The 27,601-nt window shown below is 40.3% G+C and overlaps 1 protein-coding gene across 2 annotated transcripts; it reads right to left on the bottom strand.

Moving 5' to 3' along the window:
• Positions 1 to 299: 299 nt before the first annotated feature.
• Positions 300 to 22,523, bottom strand: LOC143347759 (uncharacterized). 2 transcript variants are annotated; one of them, XM_076777243.1, is made up of 4 exons: positions 22,415 to 22,523; positions 6,609 to 7,012; positions 5,970 to 6,167; positions 300 to 5,609 (listed from the first exon to the last, which is right to left on the bottom strand). In XM_076777243.1, exons 2-4 carry the CDS (start codon positions 6,951 to 6,953, stop codon positions 5,493 to 5,495), a joined length of 660 nt encoding a protein of 219 aa, XP_076633358.1. In that variant the 5' UTR covers positions 6,954 to 7,012; positions 22,415 to 22,523; the 3' UTR covers positions 300 to 5,492. The 2 variants fall into 2 exon arrangements, with proteins under 2 accessions (XP_076633358.1, XP_076633357.1); XM_076777242.1 differs by lacking the exon at positions 22,415 to 22,523 and adding an exon at positions 7,454 to 7,624.
• Positions 22,524 to 27,601: the final 5,078 nt, after the last annotated feature.

Below are 27,601 nucleotides of genomic sequence, written 5' to 3'. Positions count from 1 at the left end.
CGAATTATTGACGAAGAATACCAATAAAATGTCTCGGTAGCTATTTATTCGTTTAATTCTATTTTTTAAACGATTTAACTTTCATTTTGAAGGTGTAGATGTAGCTATATAGCAATTATAGGCGTAGGCAACCACATGCTAGCGTGGTCAACGTGTTGCATCTCTTCAGGCGCGAAGGAGATTTAAATACATCGATAACCAAGTTTATTCGCATTTTTATGTCTAAGATAGTGACAAGGTATTTTTGTTCCAAAGTAATTTTGAAATTGTAGTTGAAAAATAATTCAGTAGTACCTTAGGCCTGTTTTTTTTTATTGGTGCGATCTTACCAGAATACATCGAGTTTTACAGTCAACACTCTCTATAATATAGAACGACGTTTGCTGAACGATCGTTCGATTTCTATGCAACGTACATACACAGAGTAAATGTCACGTATACACACGCGTACAAGTTAGCGAACGTGCTCGCTAAATTACAAAAGCGTACACTTTTTTTTTGTTCAATGATTTTTGAGGAAAGCAAAATTTTTGTTTCTTTTTCCGTATCGTTTCAAGACGAAACAAGGTCGACGAACGAACAAACGTTTTGAAATAGAAAAATTCTTAATAAATATGGACATCGCACGCCTAGCTCCGACACTGCGGCTTACACGCTAATTGTATAGAATCTTTCGACGATGTTTAACTAGTATTTTCGCTCGCATGATCGTGTCTTAACTCGAAGAAATTGACATTTTACAACAGCGAAAGACAATATATTTTTTTTTTCTTGTGCTTTTAATCTTTTCAAGGAGATTCTCTACCATCGTTCACTACCACGGCTTCCATTTTTAATCTTAATCGTTAAGGTCTACGGTTGTTACAGAAGTCTCAAAATATGGCTGGATTCCTGATTAATTTCATCGTCAGATTAACGAACAAATGAACGATCATTACATATAAATTTTTTTTTTTTGGTTCTGCGTTCTGCTTCCGTATTTCCGGCGTTTCATAGCAATCAGCACTCACCGTTTTTCGTTACTCAAATATAATTGTCGTCAAGCAATATTGGACATTCGTGTTCCAATGATTATTACAAGTATTACGATAATTATTATATAACGTGAAGATTATATATTAGAGGTAACAATAATAATCATTATTTTGCTCGTTTGCGATCACCCAGAAGTCCGACGACGACGTTAATGAAAAATCCGCGGCCCAAAAAAATACTATACACGCATCTCGTGCGCGTGTATCGTCCTTTCTTCCTCTAGCTACACGCATTCGTTTTCTCTTGCAAAGTGACAATACTCTCTCTCTCTCTTTTTTTGTTATTCTTTTCTTAGTTTCTAATTCGTCTCTTTCCACGCACACACATACGCAAGCTTCCAAGAATCTGATTAATCGTAAATGAAACGCGTGCACCGTGTACCAGGTGTAAATGTGAAAATGACTGTGGAGTTAGTAAAATTATGTTATATGATTGGCAATCGGGTCGTCGAGCATTCGCGTCGTCAAGGAAAAGGTTCACTGCGTGGTTCCAGTGGGCGACAAACTCATTATACATTAAGCATCAAAACATTTGATTAAACGCTAGATTCGCTCTATATTGAAAATATAAGTTTCCATACTGTTCAAAAAAGCGATATTTAATTATCTAAGAAGATGTTTCTTCGATAGAGTAAGTACAGTCTGGCTTGTAGCTGTAAAGAGAACCAATAGTGTATTGATATATTGATAGATGTACTCGTGTTTATCTCGATCACGCTAACATATTTTGCTAAGCAAAATTACTAATTCGTTTGTCAGCGACAGGACGTATCGCGTAAAATATTAACGAAGGTGTCAGCTACCGTTTTAAAGAAAAAGTTAAATCGTTGATCGACGCTCTCCAGCGGTTACGCTCGAAGCAGAATAAGTTGGCTGCTCAAGGTCGCTTTACAGCTACCCCCACCACATCGTCTGTCCTCCCCGTTACTACGTCTCTCGCTTCCTTGTTCCGACCATTGCTCACAGAAGACGTAAGTTTATAAAAGACATTGGTTATCCGAACAAAGTGGTAAACGGTTGAATATTCGAGACTGATCTTGAGCAACAAATTTATTTTGCCTGGACCGTGTCCGCCTCGTTGAAAAAATCGAAACGCCTGGTCACAGTGAAACGACGTTCCTCAAGCCACGCCAACGGCTCTTCGCGCCATTAGAAAAAAGGATCTCGAATCGTACAAAAGGATGCTCTTCTCACCGATAGAAAAAAAACTGATATTTGGCAACGGTGTGTAGCATCGAGGGCCGTAGACAGGGGGTTGGCTATTTTATACGCACGTGAAATATATTGTTCGTGTTTTTTCGGCGCGAGGTACAAAAGAACAGTATCTTACAAAGACAAGTATAGGCAGGTACTGTATTATGTTTCGCTTTTTTAGTTGATCGACGTCCGTGTTTTGCGGACGATCGGTTCGCACGTTTCGACGAGAATATTTTTTTTTACTCTTCTCTCAGCCTCTCTTCTACCCAGCGTCACGGTTCTGAATCGCTCGACGTTGCAACGAGTGCAAATCATGGAACCCTCTGAAGAACGAAGTGGTCTCAGTCGCGGTTCACTTCCTAGCGTGCTCGCGTTTAGGGAAACGCGACGTTCGAGTAAGGAAATTCGATTAGGATTGCTTCGATGGCCACTGGAGGGATCTACGCAGAAATTGTAACGAGAAAACAATATACCGTTTATATACTCGTCCGATTGCTTTTCCCATTTTTCACCCCAACTGCGCGAAAGAATCGTCAAGTTTGTCAATTTGCTGTCAATCTTCTAGCACTTCCAGCTTTCGACGGTTATTAATCTATCTGCATTGTGTTTTTAATTGACTCTGGCTTGAAAATGCTGTGAATTTTTTCACGTACTCGGAGCGAAAGCTGAAGGCTATAAACGTGTTCACGCGTTTAGAGAATTCGGTGTTAATATTTTTGGTTACGAGATTTCGATCCTCGAGGCGAAAGTGGATCAACGAAGTACCATTCGTTTCCGCGTAAAACCCTCCAATTTCGCTGCACCATTGTTGCAAAAATACAATGCTCGTTCTGTTGCATTAACATTAGCAGCACAGTACTTTCTTCGAGTGAAGTGTTACCGCGAGAAATTGCGCTAATAAACCACATCAGAGTGGTGAATCCGTGGGGTCAGCTACGTCGGTGTAACAATTTGAAAAAAAGTCGGCTCGCTGCAAGCGAGCGAGTGAAGACAAATTATTCGTATATTTGCGAACGTAAATCGACGTCTGATCAATAAACTTGAAAGTTTAAATTAATCGTGAGATATCTGTTGCTAGAAAAACGAGAAAAATTTATCACTAACTGACATTCACGATGTTTCGACTACTCTATTCGACAAAGTAGAGAATAAATTAAGTAAACGATTTCGATCTAAATATTCGTATTCTGTTTCGTACGAAAAGTAGTTTGGAAATTAAAAGGTTGCGTATTACTAGACGCGAGTCCATTGAATACGCGTATTCGACGCTCGATCTATAATACTTTCATGTGTTTCGAGTTTCGATTTCCTCGGACGCGTTACGCCGGAAATCAGTAGTTTACAATCGTTAATTACACATCTATCTACGCGCTTCTGTCGCACGGAGAAATCAAAGGGATCGCTCGATCGATTGTCTTTAATCTCTACCACGAGAAACGAGATTATCAAAATGTAGAATACTTGATAATCGCGTGTGTTAAAAAATAGTAAAAACAGACGATTATAATTCGAAAATCTGCAGCGATTTAATGACTTTCACAAATTATTGTCTACGAATGAAAAGTAGACATAATAAAATTGTCTTATGGTAGGCCAGTATATCGTTGTTAAAGCTACGTAGACATAGTGTAACTATAATGCGTTACATTTAGATAGTGTAAACACTGGTGAAAGTGTTTCGTCCAATATTGTATTTAACCTAAGAAAAAACACGTATGGTTATTTTTATAGATATAATGACACTAGGCTTTAAACTGTTCATCTCATTTCTCGTTGTAGAAACTCCGAGAAAAGTCGATCGAACGGATCGAATAGTCATTTACAAGAGTATCGAAATTTCGAGACGAATATGCCGATTATTTATACACTGTGTGACGACACCTCTAACATTTATGCTACTCTTTAGTTTTCGTAATTTCCCCAGATACGAATGAAAATTTGACATCGATCGTGAAACTGCGTTCTTCGATACTAGGAACAATTACAGAAAAAATTAACGTGATATTGAAACAACGAATAGTTTAAAGTGGTAATTGTTAAAATACTAACTCTGGAAGAAATTCAAGAATATTAAATTCAACAACTGTCGCAACAAACTATGATTCAAAGTGATTACAGATACGAATCTGGGGAAATTATTTCATCTATGAACAACATGCTTCGGTTTACGTTTGCCTGGCACTAACATTCTCGAAATTTTGTTCGATTTCAACCGGTCGAAGGGGCAATAAATTTTATACAATCTCGTCAGCGACGTCACCCGAACGTTTAAACATGCTGTACAAATTGGTCGAACGTTCGCCAATTATTTATCACGAGGTGAGAACGCGACTAGTAAAATACAATTGACAGGTTGAAATCTTTCTCTGACGTCTGTCCCTTCTTCGGTAGTTTCTATAGTTTGTCTGCTGGCTCGACGTTCGTCGTTATTCAAAATATTTGGTTATTATTTGCTATATCGAGACGCTGCCCATAAAACATCATCGTACAATTCTCGACGCGTTTCTTCAACGTTTGTGAGCCGTCAAGTTCGAAACGGAGACCTTCGTCTGGCGTCGATATTGGTATTCGTACAGTCCTCTCGTTCTAGATCCTTCGTGAATTCTAATTTGGGGCTGTAAAGCACTTCTTAATAATTTTCTCGCGTACACATCAGAAATCTATCGTCGATGATTAAAGATAGTTTAACGAGCAAACAATCTATATAACGGAAATAAATATGTCTACCACAAGTATTGTGCTTACGTGAAAAAAGGCTACGATGCGTTGACATCCCCACTCTAGTTTCCTAGTAACGCGCGTCTGTCAATGACCAATCCGTGCGCTAGTAGGGAACTAGAGTGGGGATGTCAACACACCGTAGCCTTCTTTTCGCGTAAGTACTGTACCGTGTACCAAGAAATACCTAAAATAATATTTGGTATTCAGAGTACGGTATCAGAAAACTATCCGTAGATTCTCAACAACTTTGCAACGTCTTTAAGCTGGTGGACAGTCCCCAAAAGAAAAATTCACGAAGGTAAAGCTTTATTTTGGTCGCTGAACAATCAGAATCAGCTCTGTTCGGTCCAGCAATGGAACGTCCAGCTGACCGTTTACAAAGCGTCAGGACCGCGGTTAAGAGGTCCTCGTGTTCATTCTGGTCCATCGGGAAACAGTCGGCCGGATTTGTGCGCGATCACGTGAACGTCTCGTCCTCGCGGAAGCATCTACGCGCCGCAAAGACCATCCTGTAGTCATAAGGGTCTCGTTTCCGGCGTTTTAGAGTAAAATGCAGGCAGAGCCTTGCATCACGTCGGATATGAACATCGGCGCCCCAGCGCCGAGACCGCCGTCAGTCTGCTGGTTCGTGTCGTACTCGCAGTCGAAATAGCGACTCTGCGAACAGTTATCGTTTTTAAATTATATATTCAAGAGCCCCTCGGAACGGGTTCGTCAAATCATAGTGTGTTTTAAAACGCGGGATCGGAACGGTTGCGAAACTTTTTTAATAGGTTCCGTTAAAACAGTTAGAACCGGAACTTTTATAATAAAAGTTCTCGCATTATAAGTTCCGATGGAAGCAGATAAATAAAAGTTCCCCGGAAACAGGAGTTCGGATTTGAATGAAATTTATGGGAAGTAAAAATCAGAGTTGCGGAATAGGAACGGATAAACAGTTTCTGATCGTTATTGTATCGTGCATGGTATCCCAGTAATCGTAGTAGGGACTAAAATGAAGTATGTTTGATGACCCACCTGGCAATCTAAACATCTGCAATGGTCGCTCATTTTGCAAGTGATGCCCCACTGCTTGGCCATCGCTCTGTAAAATTGTTTGCTCGATTTGTGAAGTATCTTCGGCGCTTTCTTCCTGTTTTCTTGAGCGGACGCTTCGCGCGCGCTGATCTTTTCTTCTTCGTGTTTCTGCGCCTCGGCCGCGTACTCCAAACGCGTCTAAAACGTAGACACATTATTTTCTTCGTTAATCGTTGCATGGGAACAAAGTGAATAAATTCTATAATTCTGTTACAAAGTGCAACGGATTGGCAACCACTGCTTTATAGAATAGAATAATTGACTCCCTGCAATTCGCGGACAAATTTTTACGATCGAACAAATTGACACTGCAGCGAAGGTGTGCATAAATGACCTCGCTCTTTTCGAAAGAAGTAAAATAGTTTAACTTATTTCGAGCACAATTTCAATGCTACGATCACGACTCGACTTAATTTATAAACGACTCCGTTCACGAATGGATCCAAGATTTGTATTCGCGAATAGAATTTACCTAAATCTGCCACGCAGGAGTCGTGTGGTCATCTCTGAACTAGTCCTCGAGGGTATTCGACAAATGCATAAAACGAGTTTTTTATTTGGAATAACCCAGATCTTTACCTGTTCGATAACGTGTTGATACGAAGGTGGAGCAGAGCTCGGAATGGCGGGCTCGTTCCTCGGCATGAAGCTGTTGGAAGCAAACACCGACGGCTTTAAATTGGATTCCGGCTCGGTGGCCAATTGCAATTGGTTCACCGGTAGTTGAGCATCCTCCCCCCTCGCGTTGTCCTCCGTATCGTTGTCGTCGTTCATGTTTCTTTCTTTGTTGCCGTCCTTCGTGGCCTCCTTTCCGTTGCCTTCCTCGTTCTCCGTGGTCGCGATCGTCTCCTTTTCCGTTTCGCTGTCCCCGGTCTCTTTGTCTTTCTCTCTATCCTTCTCCTCGCTGCTGCGCGTCTTCGACATCTTCGAGAACGGAAACTTGAACGGCGCCAGGTCGATCAGATTCTCTTTGTCTTCCTCGTCTGCAACAGAGGGGATTATCGGGCACCGTTTCCCCGCTACGTCGTGCACGCAGTAAATATCGCGTTCATGTATGGCACGTATAGAGAAAACAATGGAACTTTTCTTCGACGACAGTTGCAAACGACACCGAAACAACCCCCTTGCATAATGCGACCTTCGATCGACCTTCGATCGACCTTAGTGTGACTCATCGCGGTACGGAATTAAAAAAAAACAACTAACTTCGGTGACTTCATCGATCTCTACCCACGAATACGATTTTTTTTATCGATATTGCCATCAGCATTTTTCAAACGTATGAATAGCAATGCATAAATAGCGAACGGAGATGTATTTTGCCCAGTGTTTTTAAAGGGTTAGTTCGGATAGCGATCAGGCGTATTAATTCCAAGATCACTTTTCTATGGAAATTAAAAAATCACAGACAGGGAATCACTCACGCAAAGAGAAACGGAGATTCTCGCATCCAAAGATACGCAGCACTCTTTGAATCGACATCTTGGCTTAACAGCCCACAACCGCCTCGCGCGAACAGCTCGTTGCTCAACGGACTCAATATCCAGCGTTCAACGACGACCATTAGCCATTGCGAATTCGAACACCCCACTTTCATCGAGGACTAACGAACCAATTGCTGTCTCTTACCTATAACGACCGCTGCACCGACACTGTCGTCGCGAACTCTTCTGCAACCACTTATCGTGTAACGCCATAATCCGAAAACATGATTTTTACGCGCAACTGGACACCTTGATCCCCGTTAATTGGCATTGTATAGCTTGAGGTTAGAATTTTGATGTACTTCCAATTTTCATTACAATGTTTTCATATAGTAGAATACATTCTTTGTTGCTTGATATTATTATAGGTGTTTGAAGTTCTACTTATTTCGTGTGTAGGTATAAATGTTATGGTGTTTATTTTGTGATCGATCAACGTGAATTTCACTTTCATTTCAAGCTTTTTCAAAATAAATTAGCACCGTAGTAGTTTTTATAATTTTTGCAAATCACGAAAGTAATTTTCAGTTTATCAATAACATAGAGCGCGTAAGATACGTATAATCTTGCGCGTGTCTTTAGAAATAAATTAAACCGTTTATTTTGCTCCGGACGGTAATAGCCGCGATCTACATTATTCCGCGGTGGGGTTTTCCGTCCACTGGGAAATGCTAATCGCAAGTTAACGTCTGCCATATAGATACGGAAACAGTCAGTGAACATCGGTGCAATAAAATTTAGAATATGCAGGCGGTTATGACGGACACGTAGCTGAATAGCTCCTTAATCCCTCCGGTCAGGCGGTTTCTGACGTCATGCATACAATAAGCGACCGAACAATAAGATTCTGAGGACGGAACGTTGACAGCGACTCGCAACTTCGTTCTCGCGACAGTTGCGATGCAATCTACGTCTAATGTAACTCCATTTCTGATCGAATTCTTAGTACCCGGTGCCTATTTTAGAGTTTCATTGAGAGTCGAGGGATTGGAAATAAAAACTCTTTCAAAAGTAGAAGAATCGTGTTCGAATAAAAAAAAGACTTTCGAATCGTTTTGGAAAAATTATTTTTAGTTGCAGGGGTCAATTGCAAGCATTTTTGGTCAATAGATATACCCCCGAAATCCTACTCATTTCCTAGAAAAAAATTCGAGAAGGTGTGAAATTTTTCGACGGGAAAAAAAAATTTTAAATCGTTTTGGAAAAATTATTTTCAGTTGCGGGGGCTAATTACAATCATTTTTGGTGAATAGACATACCCCCGAAATCCTACTCAGTTTCGAGAAAGAAATTCAATACAGACGGAACTTTAAACGTTAATAACTTTTTAACAAAGCCTCCATCAACAAATTGGTATTCTTGATTTTCGTCTTATTTTGGCCTCTAGAATCCCCCATTAAAATTTTTCCCTGGGGTGGCCGAACACCCTGTATATGGGTCACGTGGCAGTCAAAGTGTTAAAATAAACGAGGTTCGAAAGGGTTTGCGACGACAGTTCCGCGCTCACCACCAGAGGACTATGCTCTTGCCACTCTCGCAAGCGCTCGACCAACAGTCTACGATAGTAATCGCTTTTTCGCACAACAGCAAGCCACCACAGGGTTAAAACACAGGAAGATTACATTAAAATCCTAAAAGTTCCCCATCTAAATTGTGCAACGGTTACATTTACTCCAATCTCAGTTACAATCAATATCAATGGATTCCCGCGAGCAGTTTCAATTGTGCACGAGACCACCCTCTACGGTTATAATATAATACAAACTCATCACGGGAGAGAATCGATTTGAAACTCCCGGTGGGATGACCTAGAAATCTTGAAAAATCTAAGCCGACACGCAAAATCTGACGGGCTCCTTTTCAACCGGCGGTGCGCTCGTCCGAACCAATTCCCCAGCCAGAATCAATATTTACGGTGTTACGAGGGTGGATTCAGTTGCACGGACCAGTGCATTACGATATATTATAAGCGTGGAGGAAAGCAACTAGCGTCAACAGGAACCAAGTGAAAAAAAAAGGGAGAAAAATACAACCGGAGTTAGAAAATCCGGCTGGAAACGGAAACGATAAAAGGGAGAATCATGGAGCAGAAAGGTGGGGGGGGGGGTGGATGTTGGAGGGTGGAAGGGAAAAGTAGTTCGTTCCCGCGGAAAGGAGGTGTGTCCTCGGTGCGAGTGCACCCGGAGCTTCATCTGTCGTTGACCCAGTGGCCGAGTTTCGGTGTTATCGGTCGACCTAACGCAGCTGTGGCTGACTTTAAAGCCACCGACTCCTCCAGGAGGATCTAAGCTGACCGACACGCGCGATCGTCCACGGATTCGTCGATCTCTAACCCGGGAATTAGCGTCTAGGTATAATCCCGGGTTCATCTACGGTGATCGATATCGAATGCGTCCCTCGACGCGAGTTCGAGCCGGAGACGCGACCTATCTCGATCTGCCATGGCGTCTTAATTGTTTTGGATATCTGCTCCCGGTGAATCCTGGCGAGAGTTTTGCTACCCCGGGCACGTCCCACTGAGCACGAAATGTAAAATCGAGACGCTGATCCCGAACTGTATTTCCGGTTTCTCGAGGGATTCTAATCCGAGTGCTCTATCGCTAATCGTTCAATCCTTTGGTGCACGAATTTTTCTCCAAGTCCTTCGGAGTTTACGAACCGAACGTCGGAAGTATGGAAATGGGTTCCTTAAAAATTCGTACGAAGTTTGATATCGAGTTTTAACGAGACAGGTTTGAGAATAAACATTTTTGCATCCCCCATTTTTAATCTGGTACTTTCAACTCCGTATTCGTAATCAGCGGCCCAGAAAACCTTGGAGAGTTTCGAGCGAATCTGGCCGATTTTAAATATTCTGTCTGTCATATTGGACCCGCCATTTTGAATTTTGTGTTTCCAACACCGGAACCAGTGACCGAAAAAACCTGGAGTACTGAGTTTTGTGTATAGGTTATGTAATGTTTCGAGTAAATGAATTTTGTATTACTATTTGCGATGAGAGATAGCAAGATCTTTATACAAAATTTCTGTGAATTTATGGTTGTTTTTAAATATCACCAGCGGGAGAAACCTATTCTTTCTTGAAAGGATATTTAATAGAAGAATACTATTTTAAAAAATTATCATTTATGGGATTAGAATATTTTACATGAAATATGCAATAAACGCGAAAGGTACGAATGTTTTATTGTCCAAAAAATCCCTCTTTCAGTCGATCCTGTCTCTCTATTCGTTCGAACAATGGCTGGTTTATTGTATCGAATTCAAAACAAGCTCCGATGAAAAGGTTCGGAACATTTTATTTTTCGATACCTAGCCCTTGAACCTCGATCCATTTTATCCAGTCTGAATAGTTCTTCGAGGCAAATCTAGATCATGATTGAAAAATTTGCCAAATCTCGAACAATAATAAAACAAAAGCTTATTCGAACGAAAGTTTCTATTTCCTAAATTCCACAGAAACCACGAAATTGTACCTATTTACTTGTTCGATGAAAGTCTGAACGTAACATACAATGTGTACCTATAATTAATTCGAACAGCAGAAACTTGCGCTATCGCGCTGCAAAGTTTGCCCTGTACTACGACCTACGGCCCCCTTGGTAAATAGTTTTTGATGTACAACATCGCCCTATCGACCTTCTAATGGTTCCAGACGTGGTTAACGTTCGCTCGTGCAACGAATAAACACAAATTCTCCGAGGAAATATTTCCTCCGTAAGATATTTCTCGATACAAACAGGGCAGAAATCAAGCACCGGGTGCTTGTTCCGTGAAGCTTCCAATGTGCAGACATCGCTAATATTTACTTAGGAAAGGTCAGATGGGTGTAAGCGAACCACTTTATACGCGAGAACTTCGTTGGAACACGCGCAACGGTTCCTAATTTTTCCCGCCGCGTGCATAAAATATTTATTCGAACTTTTTCGACGCGGTCTGGCCGACCCGCAAAATGGGAATTCTTTTCTGTCAGCTTTTTCGAAATGCACGCTGAACTGCGTGGAACAACGCGGGATGCATTCACGCGAAAGCGTCATTCAAAGTGGCAGGTTTAATGCGATATCTTGCATTCCTTTGCGGCGAACGGAAAGAAGATTGCTTGAAATTCTTCTACCCGTACGTTAGAAATATTTTACCTTGAAAGCTCAATTAACCGCGAGCTGCTGACAATGTAGCCCCCGACCGCACGTCGTCCTTTTTAATGGAACGGGAATGCAATCATAGAAAGAGAGTAGCAGGAAACATAGGAAGCGGCTGCTGTTATCGACAATAGCGCAATTAGGTAGAATACTTGGCGTGGGCGAGGCGAAACCGAGCCTGCAGCTCGCTACGGAAACGCTCGGAAACCGGGAAATTGTTGTCGGTGGTTTGTAGAAGCGCGCCTTTAAATTTTGCCACGCTCCAAAGTTTACCGGGAGCGTTCAAATTACATATCCGTCCGTTCGAGTTATTTACATTGCATTTTACTTTTTAATCCAGTCTTCGTTCCGAAATTTACATCGTGGAAAGTTAAGTTCTTTGCTGGCAGAAATTTCTGGGGCTTTCGAATTTTGTTGGGGCGATAATTCGTCGATGTATCGACTAGTAGAACGATAATGGAATTAAACGATAGAAAACATTGTTCAAAATTTAAGTCAAAATTAAAAAACTTTTTAACCATTATGTCACTGTTGTAAATACGCCAGAGTGTGATATTGTACTCCACTATGACAAACAATTTAAAATATATTATATCAAAATTTAAATTTGTTTCAAGTCCAGAATTTTAAATTCAATAAAAACTTTCGGACCGTATTTAGAAGTAAAAGGATGCAATAACAATAGTGGTATTCCGAAATACAACGGAAAATTATGTATTAAATGAGGCAAAACGTGCTCGAGCCATTGTTGAAGTTAAAAGCTCGCCGGACCAAGTATTTAATTCGTAAAAAAATTTGCCAATTTGTAGAAAATTATGTATCGAAATTATTTTGTAATATTTGTGTTGAAATTCCACGTGTGTGTTCGAGTATTGTTTTTCTGATTGCCACTGCAGCCAATATTTGTTCCGTATTTAGCAGACTCCCGAGTAAAAACCATCCTAACCCGCATGTGGGTCAGCGGACAGTCAACGCGTTAAATAAGTAAAATAGGACCGTCGGTGGTCGGACAAAGCGAACTTGAAATGCACGTGGAAACGAAAAAAAAGTTCAGTCACTCGTTGAAACATCAGTCGCGGATTAGTTTGCGAATGTAGTTTAAATAATAAACTCATGCTCAAGTAACAAAATTATACAGGGTGTTCGGCCACCTTTGCGAAAAATTTTAATAGCAGATTCTAGAGGCCAAAATAAGATGAAAATCAAGAATACCAATTTGTCGATTGAGGCTTCATTAAAAAGTTATTAACGCTTAAAGTTCCATACTGACCAGACAATTTTTCGGTGAAAAAAAAAATTTCAAATCGTTCTATAAAAATTATTTTCGGTTTGGGGGGTCAATTACAAGCATTTTTGGTCAACAGACATACCCTCGAAATCCTACGCATTTTCGAGAAAAAAATTCTTCACCAAAAATACAATGTCTTACTGAAGACGAAATGATTCCCCTGGAGTAGACTCGCGTACGATTAAATTGCAGCAGCGATCAAAACACTAGCACATCGGAAAGTTCTGCGTTCACGATCACAGAACCGCTCGCCATTCTGTACTCAACCAAGTAGAATATTGCCAGCCAAGGTCGAACGGACGGAACATAGAATGCATAGTTGATTAATTAGAGGCTGACAAGTTGGAATCGGACGAAGGGAAAATTATCGTTCACGGTTAAGCAAGCGGAACAGAATCGCTCAGCGGCAGGCAAGTAGAACGGGGCAGTTTGTGCGCAGGCACGAAGAACAGAGCTGCGAACGGTCTGGCAAGTAGGGCATACCTGGCCATCGTAGTTAGAGAACTGTTTGTTCGCGGTTAGAGGCGGTAGAATGGAATCGTCTACGATCTGCCAGAAACAATGGGATGTTCAACTCCCACCGTCGATACGTAATATTACGAAACGAACGTTTGAAAATGTTTGCGTATCGATAACATTGACCGATATATTTCTGCGTTTACATAACATCGTCCTTAGAAAATAGCTTAGAAGACCGTTCGAGCGCGAAATATTCAACGATCAGGAAAATTATTATCAACTTCCGTCCGGTAATACCCAGGAGAAGCAATTAAAATCTTCGAAGTTCTTCCATTTCCACAGAACTTGACGAAGAATTAAACGCGCAAACAAGCCCCGGCTCAACCTTACTCGTTAATCCCGCGACAGAGTCCCTCGGAAGTTTACAATCCGACGAAGCTCGCGCGCTTTAAGTGGAGCAAGGACGCGAAAGCACGTTTTCTGAATGTCTTCGAAAAAAAGCAGCTGCTAAAAGAGGAGAACGAGCCCGGGATGAAAGAGAATTGGCAACGATCGTGACACGGCCGCATTTTGCTAGCGGTTCCTAAAATCTCCGCTGGAATTATGGCTTTCATGCTTGACTGGAAACGCCTGGATTGCAGCCATAGGCGTGGATATCGACCGCACAAAGGGCTGAAAGAAGTACAAAGCGCGCCGCGGCGATGGGGGACGTTTCCAGTCGCTTCGAAGGAATAATGTTGCTTCTGAAGTGTCCGCAATCCGGAGGGGCGGCGAGAGAATTTAAAAAAAATCTTTTCCGGACTCAAGCTCGAAATCGAAACGCTTTGGATGCCTTAGACGCGAAATCACGCGGGCCTGAAAGCTTCGAACTTGAGACGAGAAGGTTTCTGAAAGCGTCGGTATTGAAATCAGAAAGAACCGGGAAGTTCTGCACGCTTTGAATTCGGACCCGGATATCGGGAAGGTAAAAAATTGTTGACTCGAGGACGAAAATCTATGCAAGCTTTGGACTAGAAATTGGATTCTTTGAATTATGAATCCGGGAAACGGTGTCGGCTTAAAAGTTGAAGCCCGGGACTTTCGGGGAGGCTTTACATATGAAATCGGATACATCTGGGACCTTTAAAACTGATAACAGCGAGCTTTCGAAAGCATCAAATGTGAAAGAGTTCTAACGTTAAGTTTCGTAAGTTTATTTTGCAGATTAAAATCAATCGACGAATGTTTCGAACGGAGAAAAGTTTGCGAAGATTTTAAATTCGGAATCGGTACGCTTGGAAAAGCGTGAATTTCGAATCGGTAGATTTTGTATCAAAAATCAAGCGGGCTTTGAATTTGAAATCAGAATGCTCCAAAAGCTTTGAACTGAAAATCCGAACGCAACGGAAACTTAAATATGAAAAGCGTTCAAAGATTTAAATATGAAACCAGGAAGCACCGAAAAGCGTTAAATTTGAAATCCGACTGGCGGAGAGCGCGTCATAAATATATGCAATTAAATTCTGATATTTTACAATCTACCATCGCGCAGCGTACGCTCGAATATTCCTACCCCGTCCGACCTGTCGACAAGATTGATCCTCGGTGTAATTATTATTATTATCCGTTTCAGTAATATCTGCAACTTTCAGTAATAACTTTGCATCCCTTCTCTCCCGAATAAGTTACCCGTAAGAAAACTAGGTAGCAATTTTCGGGCGATAGACCATCTATGGGCACGTAAATCATCCCCTTAATTCGCCATTCGTTCGAGTGGCATCGAAGGAGCAACCAAGGGTTGGCGACGATTTTAAATCGTTGCTCGCTTTGAGAGCCCCGTCGGATACAGGTTGTCGAAATAAGACGACTATTCGACGGAGCTGCTCGAAGGGGGGAACGAACGAAGTAGGTGGCAAAGTAGGTTGCCGTCGGTGGGGTGGGAGGTGAAAATCCAGCGGATTCAATGGCCGTACACCCCTCGATAGAAGTGGACGGTCTCATGTCAGTGGCCCCAGCTAGTGCACCGTCATCCTGGGCTCGCACCTTTCGTCCTAGTTTCTCCGTTCTTACCCCCCCACTCCGTTCCTGCCAACCCGTTCGTTCCCCTCCAACCCTTCCGCTCCACCCACTCTCGGTGCACCCTCGTAGATCTTTATCTCGTCGGCGTTTTTCGTTTTCTTCTTTCATTACTCGCTCATACATTCGGAATCTCTGCTCTTCTCCTCCTCGTGTCCGACTCTGTCTGGCCACGTTCGTCCGTTTCTACTTCGGGCTCGGTTGGACCGGTCAAACGAGGCTGCGATAGAAACTCTCCCTCCACACACACCCCACCACCTGCTGGCTCCTTTTACACGGCGGGGGAGGAGCTGGCAGCTCGACTCTCTGATCGCTTTGCAATTTCAAATTTACATTTTGATCTCCTTTTACTTTCCTGACAGTCGCGGAACGTAACAGAGGGGACACGATATCGGTCGAAATTTCTTTCGTTCTTAAATTCGTCCCGGTGCTCTGTCATATTTCTGACAGTTACAAATTGCAATAAGGTTATAATTTGGCGACGTCAGTGATTTTTAAACCCTCTTACGTTATAGGAAATAAGAATTAATTTTTCTTAAGTTCTTATTTAGAAATTTCATTTTTCTTTTGAAATTTTACACGAACTATGTTTTCTAATTATTAGGAAATGCGAAACCATCGAGGAAGTCGTGAGAATTAAAGTGTAAGCGTGGGCAGATTGGACCGCCAGCTTAATGGTTTAATACAAAGGGCGACACCGTTTTTAATAGCATCATTTTTGCTATTGTATACACAATTGCTTGCAGAAATGGAACAATTGCGTATCATAGTGTCTAATATTAATGTCATTTATTCTCGAAAGCTCCTAGGATTCCCGCGAACCAATTTTCTCGCAATTGGGCACAAATGTAAGACATTATTCAAAAACTGTGTATTTAAATTTTTTTAACATCATGTTCTGTTACTTTGTACACTAATGGGGCTTCCCGTTCGTTGAATAAATAAAATAATTACCGATCGAGAGTCGTGGGATTCGCAGTCTGAATCGTCTTAATGGAGAGTTCGATCGCGTTGCAATATTCTCTGCGTCACTGTTGAGCATACCGGTCGCATAATTAAAGAATGTTCATTGTATCGCGAGCTACCAATCTATCTACTTTGTCTATGTTCTCCGCTGTCAACTCCTTTCCCCTTTGTCTTTCCTGTTTCTTTTCATTCTGCGTTCTCCTTGGCTGGTTCTTCAAAAAGTTCCTCAGCTCCGTCGAATCGTTGACTGAAGGGGTTGCATTGTCTCCGGGAACGACAAACACTCTCGGCATCATACCCTTTCATGCAAGAACTTCATCCGCCATTGAAGTGACTTTTCGTGGAAGTTCGAGGCGAACAATGGCGGTTGTATCAGCCGCAATGCTGACCCCGAGGTGACGAGGTAATCTGGCGTCTTCAGTCGAAAGTTTGGCACTGTCAAATATCCTCCAGCCGTCTTCCCCCCGTCGAGAATGGCGACGGAACAAATTCCGCAGACGTTTCTGCGGACAAAGTTTCGACGACCTCGCGATTCGTGCGTCGGGCTGTTCAATTTCACTGGCGGGTTTCGAAGGTTGCGATTAAATATTCACATCCACCCTTAACCTTGCGTTCTATAGGACGAGACTCGAAACGCGATCGAACGAATTGTAAATTATGCATGGGAAATATTTAAGTTATCTAATACATAGGTAGACCAATGAAAAGATATTCAATGTTTTGGAATTTGCATAATTTCAGTTTACTTTGAAAGACGACATTGTTCAAATAGTTTCACTGGAAAATATTGTTAAATAATTCCAAACATTTTTATTGTTTCGCAAAATTTGTTGCGCGATGCACGATCCCGTTAGGGAAGTCAAAGTATTCAATACGGTTTTGTTACTCTTTCGCTCTGTTTCAGAGATTTCGAACATTTTCGTTGAAAATCCAACGATTGACCTTATTTATAAAATTTTACCAACGAATTCGGTGAATTTCAAAATATCGTAATTTAAATAATGGAAAATATATGTGCACGAATTTAAGCTTCCATTGTGATTCGGTTTTATTATAACGTTGTTAGTACTAAGAAAGGGGAAGCAATCAATTCGGGTAGAATTTGCTCTTTCGTCGTTGCTTTCTGGTCTTCGTATTTTGATATCCTAAATAGTTTCCCTTTTATAAAATTCCATAAACGCCCTTTTTCATCTCCAGGCTACCTTCTTAAATCGTCAAGAACGTTAAGGTTACCTTTCTGTATTAATAATTAAAGCGACCGCTAAAATTCTTAAGCTGTCCTTTCACGCGGATTTGTCGACGTTACAAAAAAGGATTTTCTCGAATCCCGCGTTGCATCCGGTGCAACGGGTTGCATTCAACCAGCAAACAATGAGCTCGACGAGTTTCTGTCGTGCTTGTTCGCGGGAGAGGAATTTTTAAAACGATTTCGATCCGTCCGGTAGCGCGTACGTGTTGTTGAAAATTGCGAAATTTATTTAAAAAAGCCTCGCTTGTGTAAATAATATTCACCGACCTAGTTCATATATTTTTGTAAACGTTCAAAATTTGCTGCTTTATTTTCTGCGATATTTTTTCAGTATTAACGGAATCGACGACAGTTTATGCAGAAACATGAAAATTGTCACACGGAACCAATCATAACTATTCTATTCTATATATAGCTTCTTTCGTATTTTCGTAATCTTTGTTTTCCCATGCCTTGAAATCTTTCTCTATATCAGTCAAATAAAAATATCAAAGTTCTGTACGAAGACGAGAGAGTGCAGAATGCAATCGTTCTGTCTCGAAGAGAGGGTCCGTTGATTATTGTGAACGAAGAAAAATGAACGTTCGTTGTTAGAGGTCTTCCATTCGCAAGGTCTTCGTGAGTATATGTAATTAACCCCATTGCTCGAATGTCAGTGCAATGGGAACGTCAGTCGTAGGCTTTGGCTACCGTCGCGTCAATCGCGACATTACTACTTGCGTAAATCGATTACATTTATAATAAAGCTACTGTCCTCGATACGAGCTTATATTTTTAATTAATTCCATAAAAGGACAAAAAAGAATCATTTTATGCGCTGATCGACCGTGCAAATTGAGTTTAAATCCTACAAAAAAAATGAGTTTACAGTAAAATATTTTTTCTTGTTTTAAGTACTTGTTAGTTTTGTTCGTTTAAATGTTTCTAGCTTAACCTTCCACCTAGAATGCGTCGGTATCGGGTTACGTTTAACGTTGATATTCGATATCTTCCTGACGATGAACGACTGGCTTTCGAAGTCGAATTTCGGTTTCCGGAAGGACTTGGCCTGCGAGTGCTGCCTTCAACTTCGAGACTTTGGTATCAATCTCGCCTGTATTCGGCTCGGATTCGCGTCAATGAGTAACCCTAAACCACCAAACAAAGTTCTGACCCGTGTCGGGTGCCAGCCACTCCCTTTTCCGCTCGTCGGTTTTAGCTGTTGCGTAAAAGGCCAGACAGAAATCGCTCCGTTAAACTGCTGACGCGTTAGAACATTTTTCTTCCACGTTATACGCCAACGAGCTTATTGGAAACAACGCCAATATTGCTTGTTTTCCATGCAAATTACTATTTACTGTCCCTCCGATCGACTACCCTTGGTCAAAACATCGGAAGACTTTTTATTATTAAATTTTTTAAAATTCGAAATACTTGGAGCAATTTTTTTATGCCGAACATATTTGAAAATGTTTTCGACCTCCATTTTTCTTTGGTTATCTTCGATCAATACGTAAAATTATTTTAATCAACAGATTAAAATAAATGTAAACTGAACTTATGAAATTTTGATCACAACGTGCCACAATTCATTTACACTTTGGACAACTAGGTCCTGACCTACTTGTTACATGGAACCCTACCAAGAAATAATTCATTGATGCCACTGAAATAGCTTTCCAACGAAAGTAAATTGAAGGACATTGTCCTCAAACACATTCACGAGATTCCAGTGCCGTCCTCCGTTGACCTTTTTGTTTTCGAGTCGTACTGTAATTCCAATATTATTACAGTGTTTTATTTTCACCGTGAATACTGAAAAGACTGTAGCTTGTGATTCGTGAGAACTGCTTATTGAGCCGCGTGCGCACTTTTGTGCACCTGTTGATAGATGCAACTGGCACCAGGGATTATAAAGCGATCCTGGGATCGTAGCAGCTTCGTCAAAGCGCGTTTCACCGCTAAACGACCGACGAACAATAGCGTGAAATGTCAAACGTCGATGTCAAACACACAAAACGAATATCTTTGAATCGTACAATGTGCACGGCTGACTTCATCGTTGATTCAACTACTTGGAAATTGATGGCGACTATTGATCAGAATTTTGTTGGAATTTCTGCGTATCGATGCATTAAATGTATAATGATTCGGGGCTGTGGACTGTCGAAATTATTTCGATGTCTCCATGGGAATTGAAAAATTCATTTTTTTTAATTATTGCATTTCACGTACGATGAATAATTTTTTATTTGACCAAAAATATATATTTTTTGTTCTTTAAGCATGTTAGAAAACTATCGAATAGTTATTTGTTACATACGTGCGCGGCTGACTATTCGTTGGTTCGACTACTTAGAAATTGATATCAACTTGGAAAGAAGTAATGTAATAAATACGGACAATTATATCATACAGTAACAAAGCATCAAGTGCTTGTAGACTCGTATAGTGCATGAATTACAATAATAAATGGGATATTTAAAAAAAAATAATGTAAAATAGGGATATTGAGAATTTTTGATTCGGATAAATTGAAAATATAATAGTCGAATAGCAGCATTCGTTTCCCCGAGTTTTTTTCGTCTCTGAACGTGTGTAACACGTCCAAGGGAGCAAAATTGGTCAGCCGGAATTAGATTAGTCCTCTTAATTGAACGCACAGTACTATCTAATTAACAACCAAATTAATACCGCATGGAAGCTCCAGCGAACAGCTGTTTCCTGGACAACCGGACTCGCAATGTTTGTGATATTAGCTTCGCGTAAATCGTGTACGGAGACGGATGCAGTAAAACATTAGTAGAAGTATTTTTATTTCATTAACTATTAATTAAGTATTTCAAATTACCGTTTCTGGAGAAGTCGGACGATGTTTATTCCGCGATCCATGTTTCTGCGAATTTTACAAACTGCATTCGTATTTTATAATTCGTATTTTATAATTTTCTTAGAAAAAGTTCGCAAAGAACATGTCAACTATACGGGTCTGTTCACATTCTTATTTAAGAGGTTCGATTTGCCAAATTTTCATTTGCTATTTTTCTAATTATGAGTAAATACCATTCTTTTATAATTATTCGTGGAAATAAGAACGATTTTTCTATAAAAATGGTAAACAAAGAAATCAAAACGAGAACGAAATGGGGACACAAATAACAATGGTAACGTAAAAAGTTGGATGAAAATCGTATCAACGGAATCGTGCAGAGATACTAAGACGGAACAGCGCGGTCCATTTTCTTTTCCCGTGGGTCGGCGGAAAAGTCAACGACGCAGAAACGTTTACAAGACTTCGAGCGGGGTGGAAGCACAGGAGGTTGATCGACCGTAACGAGGGTTTGGCGACAGCCAGAAACAGACACACGTGTCAACGAAACTGAAGGTAGTGATGGATTGTTTGATTGTTTATTCGACAAACTTTCTACCCGAGACGTCACGAACAGATGAAATAGCTTAGTAATCAACGAAAATCTTTTTTGAGGGCGCATCGAGGGTGGACGCGTTCCTTTAATATTTAATAAAAGATTTTACAATTTTTAAATGGGCATTTTAGGAGTTCTGTGTGTGCTCGAAATAGTAATTTATTGTTTATTTGTTAGTTGATTGTTGTCGAATAAGAAGAGTAAAGATGAATGGAAATTGCAGTGAATGCCTAATGTTTGTAAATAGAAATAATTACATGATCTACCTTGCCTATTATACCAAAGCCTAATATTAACACAGCACAACTCGTAAACTCGCACAAACACATTTCATCGCATAATTAAATTCGCCCACGATTACGCTGCTTGTAGCGAAGTCCTAGGGAATGATACCCAACTGCATTTAAATTGCTAAATGTAATGTAAACACGAGTTCATAAAACTCTCCTTACATAACGAACACCAGACATCTCTGCTACTCTTAACGGAATTTAAAACTGATGTTTTAGTATTTTAAGTATCAGAATGCAAATACAATCGTTCAGTGAGGTCTCATCTGTCTGTGAAATTAAACACCCTAATAGCGAATAAAGTTAAACTGAGAAGTAAAATTTTTTTAAAAAATTTACTATACCTTAGAAATTAATTCCAAGGAAATGAATGCAAGTTCAGAAGTTTCCTTCCGCGCAATGTTTATTTATGTTTCATGGAGCGAAGAAAATTTTCTTTTGAGCTGCTATTTTTTAAATAAATTTCACAGGTTGTGGAAAAACTAAAGACTTATTGCAATCATATTTCTGTACAAAGCTTCGTATTTTCAAACTTAATTAAACGAATTTCGAGCACGAGAACATAAATCTTTCGAATTTAAATATTTTACGAGACGTCGTTCGATCTCGAAAACGACAACCGTAGCAAATTAAAATGCGTTCCTAAGGATATACCCGTTGCTACGCGTGTTCAAACTTCGCCATACAGCTCCATATGCGTCGCGACAACTGCAAATTATGACTCAAGGGCTGTATCGATACCGTTCTCCTAATCCTAGCGATAAAAAAAAAACTTTTCCAACTTTTCGTACACGGTAGATCGTCGGTCACGTCATCGATCAAGGATTCCTCGCGGAGGATCGAGTCCATTTCGCCAGACATCGGCTCTATTGATCGCCAATGTCAACGCAGACCAGCGCACGGAGCGGCGTAGATACACGCGAGAGATGGGTGCGTTTCCTTTGCCGGACAAAGCACGCAGATCGATCAGAGATAGCCTCATCGACGTTTTCGCGCGAATATTTCGCGACACCAATGGTCCGAGTATCGTTAAAAATGTGCAGTTACTCACAAACGTTGGCCTTCAGCGAGCCTGGTCGTTGGAACTTGAATGCTTCCTCGAAATCCGGCCGAACAGCTTCGTGGAGACTCGCACGGGGTGTCGGTGTTAGACGGCCATGTTGTTGGAGATCCAACGCCCTCTGGCCGACGCTCCGCGAACTCTCGTTCACCCCTTCCCCCAGGGTGATTTTCACCCCCCTCCACGTTTTCCCTTTCGCGTTGTCCTTCGCGTCACACCCACGCGCGTACAACAATGCGACTACGCTCGACGGTACGTTAGCTTTTTGCACGATCAAACGCAAACGCCCCGTGTTGATTTTTCCTAATTACGTCGATGTTAATCGACGAGCCACCCGTTCGCGTTCGGACTTTAGCGACAGATTCCACCCTTCTTACTGTATTCACCCATTCCTCGTTGAATTTCACGTTTGCTTTTCAGACTGTAGCTTCTACGAGATTCTTCGATGGAAAAATGTCTGTCGGACCGATTGGTGCAGAATGTTTAAATTCTTTTACTCAAGTTTATTTTTACGTACGTTTAATTAGTACACATATAATTACGTTATGTAATAACAAAATAAGAAAAGTCCAAACTAAAATTCTGTAGTATATTCATACTTTCCTAAATTATGGACATATAATCGAGACGTTCAGAGTATTTAGCGTTTAGCGCAAAGAATCTCTTCTAATATCAGTAAATAAATCTTGAGTTGGTCGTTTTTATTCTTTCCCATAATTGTTTTCGGAGGAAGTATCGTACCTCGAAGACGATCATGCGATCCAGCGATTTAAGCGTCGTTCAGAAAGAATTAAATTAATTCTACGTCCGGTTTTTCTGGTGTTTCTGGAAACAATGCAATTGATTCATATCTTGCAACCGTCGCCAATATTTCTTGGTAATCGATCCCTTTTTCTACGTAGCCCCTTGGAAACTAACTACCCTCATGTTCTTCTACGATATCATATTTTCTTGTTTTGATTTCGTACACCCATTTGTACTAAAGCACTATTTTGTTCTTTCGTCTTCTTGCAAGGACCCATGTATCATTTTTCTGCAACATATTCCAGTTTCCATAGCACAGTCGTAAATTCTTATTTCTTCGTATTAGTGCTTCGTTTACCGTCGCTTGTTCTACAGGCTTTAATTATAAATTACCTGGTTTATCTGCTTTCGATACGTCGAAAGCGGATGGCAAGATACATTTTGTTTTCTATTCCATCGTGAGAGGCTGTTTAAATAACTGGCGAGTATGGTTAGTAATAAAGTACTTGGCGAGCGGTGCGTTAATAATTTAGGTCCTCCTGGAGGTTGTCTGGGAGTTTCCAAGGATGTTGCGTCTTCTTATGAACCATCGTGAAGTGAATCTTTCATAAGTTGTGTTTTTTACCTTTGCTTTTACTTCGCCGGTTTCTTTTCCCTCGTCTGCTCCTATCGGTGTTCTTACTTCCTTTCTTCAATTCGATTAAATACAATGTATACTTCTGGTTTTTTGTGTAATTTATACCTTCCAATTTCTAGAACATGCACATCACTATTTTTAGTTAGAAGATGTTTCTTTTATCTTAAATTTTCCTTAAAATGTCCCCTTATTAATACTACAACAAACCCCACTTTCTTCGATGCAATTTTCCAGTAGCACTTTATCACGCAATGTTTACAAATTCAAATACTCGTATCTTCCATGCTAATGTTCAACAATTCAGAACACTTAATTTATTTCCATGTCAAAATTAATTGTCTGAAAGCTCGTTAAAATTAACGAGGGATCAGAGTTGCATCCTCTCTTTGTAAACAAAAATTTTCGCTATTAAAGAGCTCGAGACACGAATGTTCTAGGATTTGTAGCCTGTCCAATCTTCGATAGGTGTAATGATATACGCCGCTATTGTCTGGTATCTATTCATTACGAAATGAGCTGTATTGATGGCGTCTGCCCATAAGCTTCCTGGCAGGTTTGAATCCAATAACGTGCATCGAGCCATTTCTGCAGCGGTTTTGTTTGCACGCTCGGCCACACCATTTAGCAGAAGCGTACATTAATTCTCCTCGTATTCCATTTGTTCGCAAGAATTCTGAGAATTCATTCGACAAACGTTTCTTAAATTTGATATTTCGAGCGCAGATCCAGATATATTATTTTTCATGAAAGACAGGCTCGATTTTACGATTCCCAGCGTTGTATTCTTTCGCTTATCCTTCCACTTATTTTCTAAATTGTTTGCTAAACGTTCGATCGAATACGTAAAATAAAAGTTTTACTGCCAACGCTTTCATTGGACAGTTTCGATGACTATGCTCGTCCGCGTCCCGCGGGACTCGCTTTCAAAACTTTTCTTCGCAGCATCGGCTTGCTCCACGAAAAAGAGACGATTACACCGTCCCAACATCGCACGATGAAATATCGGGTATGAAAAATGGATAAAGACAAAGCACGATTTACGTCTGTCCCTTTTCCATTGAAAATTCCATTCGTTTCTACTCGAACGTCCATACAATTTCAATGAACAGTAATTTCTTGATTTACATTTTTCCCTTCGTTCCTTTCTGTATTTATTTATCGTTTATCAAAAATTGGTCTCTACTCTGACCTATGCATACTTATTTCGCTTAGACAGCGATCGAATCGTTTGCTGTATTAAATGTAGAAATATTTTCAACGGCGTCTGACTATATATCGACGCGTTTCACTTGCAGTCGATTAAACGGAAATTCACGAATACGTAAAAAAATATTTTTGTCACATCGAATTCGCGATAAGCCCTTTCCGAACGTTCTGTTTTTGTTCTCGTTCGCGTTAACAACGCTGCAAAAGATATTATCTCCTCGAAAACGGAACGCGTATAAAACGTGTAATTCGATAGAGTAAGCGAAATAAATTTGTATCGTGGATTATTCGCTTGTAAAGTTGGAACATTTCGTGTAGTATTGTGCAAAATTTACGACGGATCCGCGTTAAATATTGATCCTGCAATTTTGCCGGTTGAGGAAGTTCCGGAACATTCAGGAACGTTTAAATTGTGCGCCTTTGTGGGAAGATTCGCATCTTCCTGTTTTACGCTTCTTTCAGAATTTTCTTCGGCGATGAATAGGAATTTTAAAACATCCCTTCCCGTTCATGTCAATGAATACGTTCTTTAATTAAAAGCTCCTGACGGTTTAATACGAAAAGACACGTCGCTTATTTAGATGTGAATTAATATTCGGACAAAGGATTATTTCTTGCCTCGACGTCATTCAGGTTTTGTAAATAACCGTAAAGAAGAAGTACGTTGAGGCATCTATTTTACTGAAAATTACAGAAAATGTTTGTGACCAACAATTTTATCGTAGTTAATAAAAAGAAATAATAACGTAGCAGACATTTTGCTTTGCTTCTTAACCGTATCACGTTTTTATACCGCGTCCTTCATACCGAATCGATTCGAAATCAAAGTGCAAGCCTCGTCGCAGGACAAACAGACGCCTCGGGAATCTCCAACGAAATGCAACCCCTTCCAGAGCTTTCACATATCGCTTTAATACCGTGTTATTTCCACCCCTCTTCCGTCTGCATTCGCAACACAAATCGAAGTGTGCTTCCTTCTTTCGATGCACGCTAATGCATGTTGTTTACTCGAACGTAATCTACCGTACAGATCGCTACAAAAATATAGAAAAGTCTAATCAACGTGAGTTCCAAAATCAATCCCTCCGTCCCTCTTGATTATGGATAAAATTGATATTTCGTTGATGATTTTACAAATGAAATTATAAATTTTCTCGAATAGTCAAATAAAGAAATTTTCTCTCGGTAAAAGAATGGCGAGTGCACGTTACTGTAACATTTTAACGAATGATTTAGTCGATGTTCCGAACGACGCGACGTATCGGAGTGGATTATGCATGCAGTTTCAGGACGTTGAAGGTCCACCACATTTTTCAATCAATGCGAGACAACATTTAAATGGAACCTTCCGGTGAGCGATGGATAGGACAAGGAGGTCAAGCAGAATGTTCTCCTCGATCACCTGATTCGAATCTCCAGGATTTTTTTTTTTGCAAGGATAGCGAATGTTAAAGATATTTTCTTCACAATTTTCTTAAGTCCTCATTTTAATGGCAACGTTTATTAATTATCCCTCGGTCATAAATACACTGGCGAAAAACGATAAATGAAAAGGGAGCCAATTACTTAATACACTATTTCCTTCGCCTTCTCGGTGAAACGTTACAGCCTTTTCTTAACGTCGAGGCAGATCAAATATGGCCTCGAGGCTTACTGCCTGACATCGTCGATATAATAGAATTCCTTTTTTTGCTCACTTCGGTTATAGGATTCTTCGAGCAAATTTCTTGCAAAATAAATATTGGGTTTTGGTGATATCTTCGTGACAATGAAATTCATGGTGGAGCTTATTATTTAACTAATAACGCGGTGAACGTCGATCGATGGATCAATGTCGATAGTGTTGCGTTTAAAATTTCTCTCAGAACCCCTTTTCTTTCCATAATTTTAACTTAAACTGCCATATTTATGTGTATAATAAAGTAATATAAACCATCGAGATACTCATTGATGAGAAAAGAGAATATAAATGAAAACAAGTAGAAACGACAGATAATGGTGAGACATGTACCTCAATTCAGTTGCTCGGAAGCAATGCGCGTAGCATGAAAAACTTGTTTAACGAATCAATTTTCTCTGTAAATAGAAAACAATTTATACGATTAGTGTATTTTTAAACTTTTAAGTCAGTCTTTTCGTAGAAGTTTTTTTAAAAGACATAATTTGCTGTTTTCCATTTTAATTGACGGCACGATAGTTAAAATAAAAATTAATTGCGCTAGTATGGCTGCTATACAACTTAAAAATTTAATGAAAAATATAAGAAAGCGTGTAATAAAATCTTTAAACGTCCATGGAACGTCTGAACGCCAGTTGAGATAAAGTAATGTCCCAACGTAAAATATGAAGCACCTCGTAAAGCATAGCGTTTTTAATGGGTATGACACTTTTACAGGCAGAACGATGGAGAAATCGATACGACAGAAATGCCTAGATCGATTTAAGAAACAAGAGGTTTCAACATTTTCTTTAAAAGAAGACAAATACAGCTTATTCTCTGTATTTAATAAACTTCCCTAAGCGAGCTCGCGCCTTGAACCGAAACCTCGAGGAGCGAACGTTCCACTCTACGGTTATTACGCCACTATATG

Source organism: Colletes latitarsis, chromosome 11, assembly GCF_051014445.1.
Source record: "Colletes latitarsis isolate SP2378_abdomen chromosome 11, iyColLati1, whole genome shotgun sequence".
Classification (NCBI taxonomy): Eukaryota; Metazoa; Arthropoda; class Insecta; order Hymenoptera; family Colletidae; genus Colletes; species Colletes latitarsis.
The sequence above is the reverse complement of the archived record's forward strand: the minus strand, read 5'-3'. Positions and strand labels throughout refer to the sequence as shown.

What these genes read in the sequence shown, in the direction of transcription:
- LOC143347759 (XM_076777242.1), bottom strand. Translation starts at nt 7,511, where the DNA reads ATGTCGATTCAAAGAGTGCTGCGTATCTTTGGATGCGAGAATCTCCGT. An exon ending in GAATCTCCGTTTCTCTTTGC is followed by an intron (nt 7,013 to 7,453) that starts GTGAGTGATTCC and finishes CCTCTGTTGCAG; the next exon opens with ACGAGGAAGACAAAGAGAAT. An exon ending in ATCAACACGTTATCGAACAG is followed by an intron (nt 6,168 to 6,608) that starts GTAAAGATCTGG and finishes TCTACGTTTTAG; the next exon opens with ACGCGTTTGGAGTACGCGGC.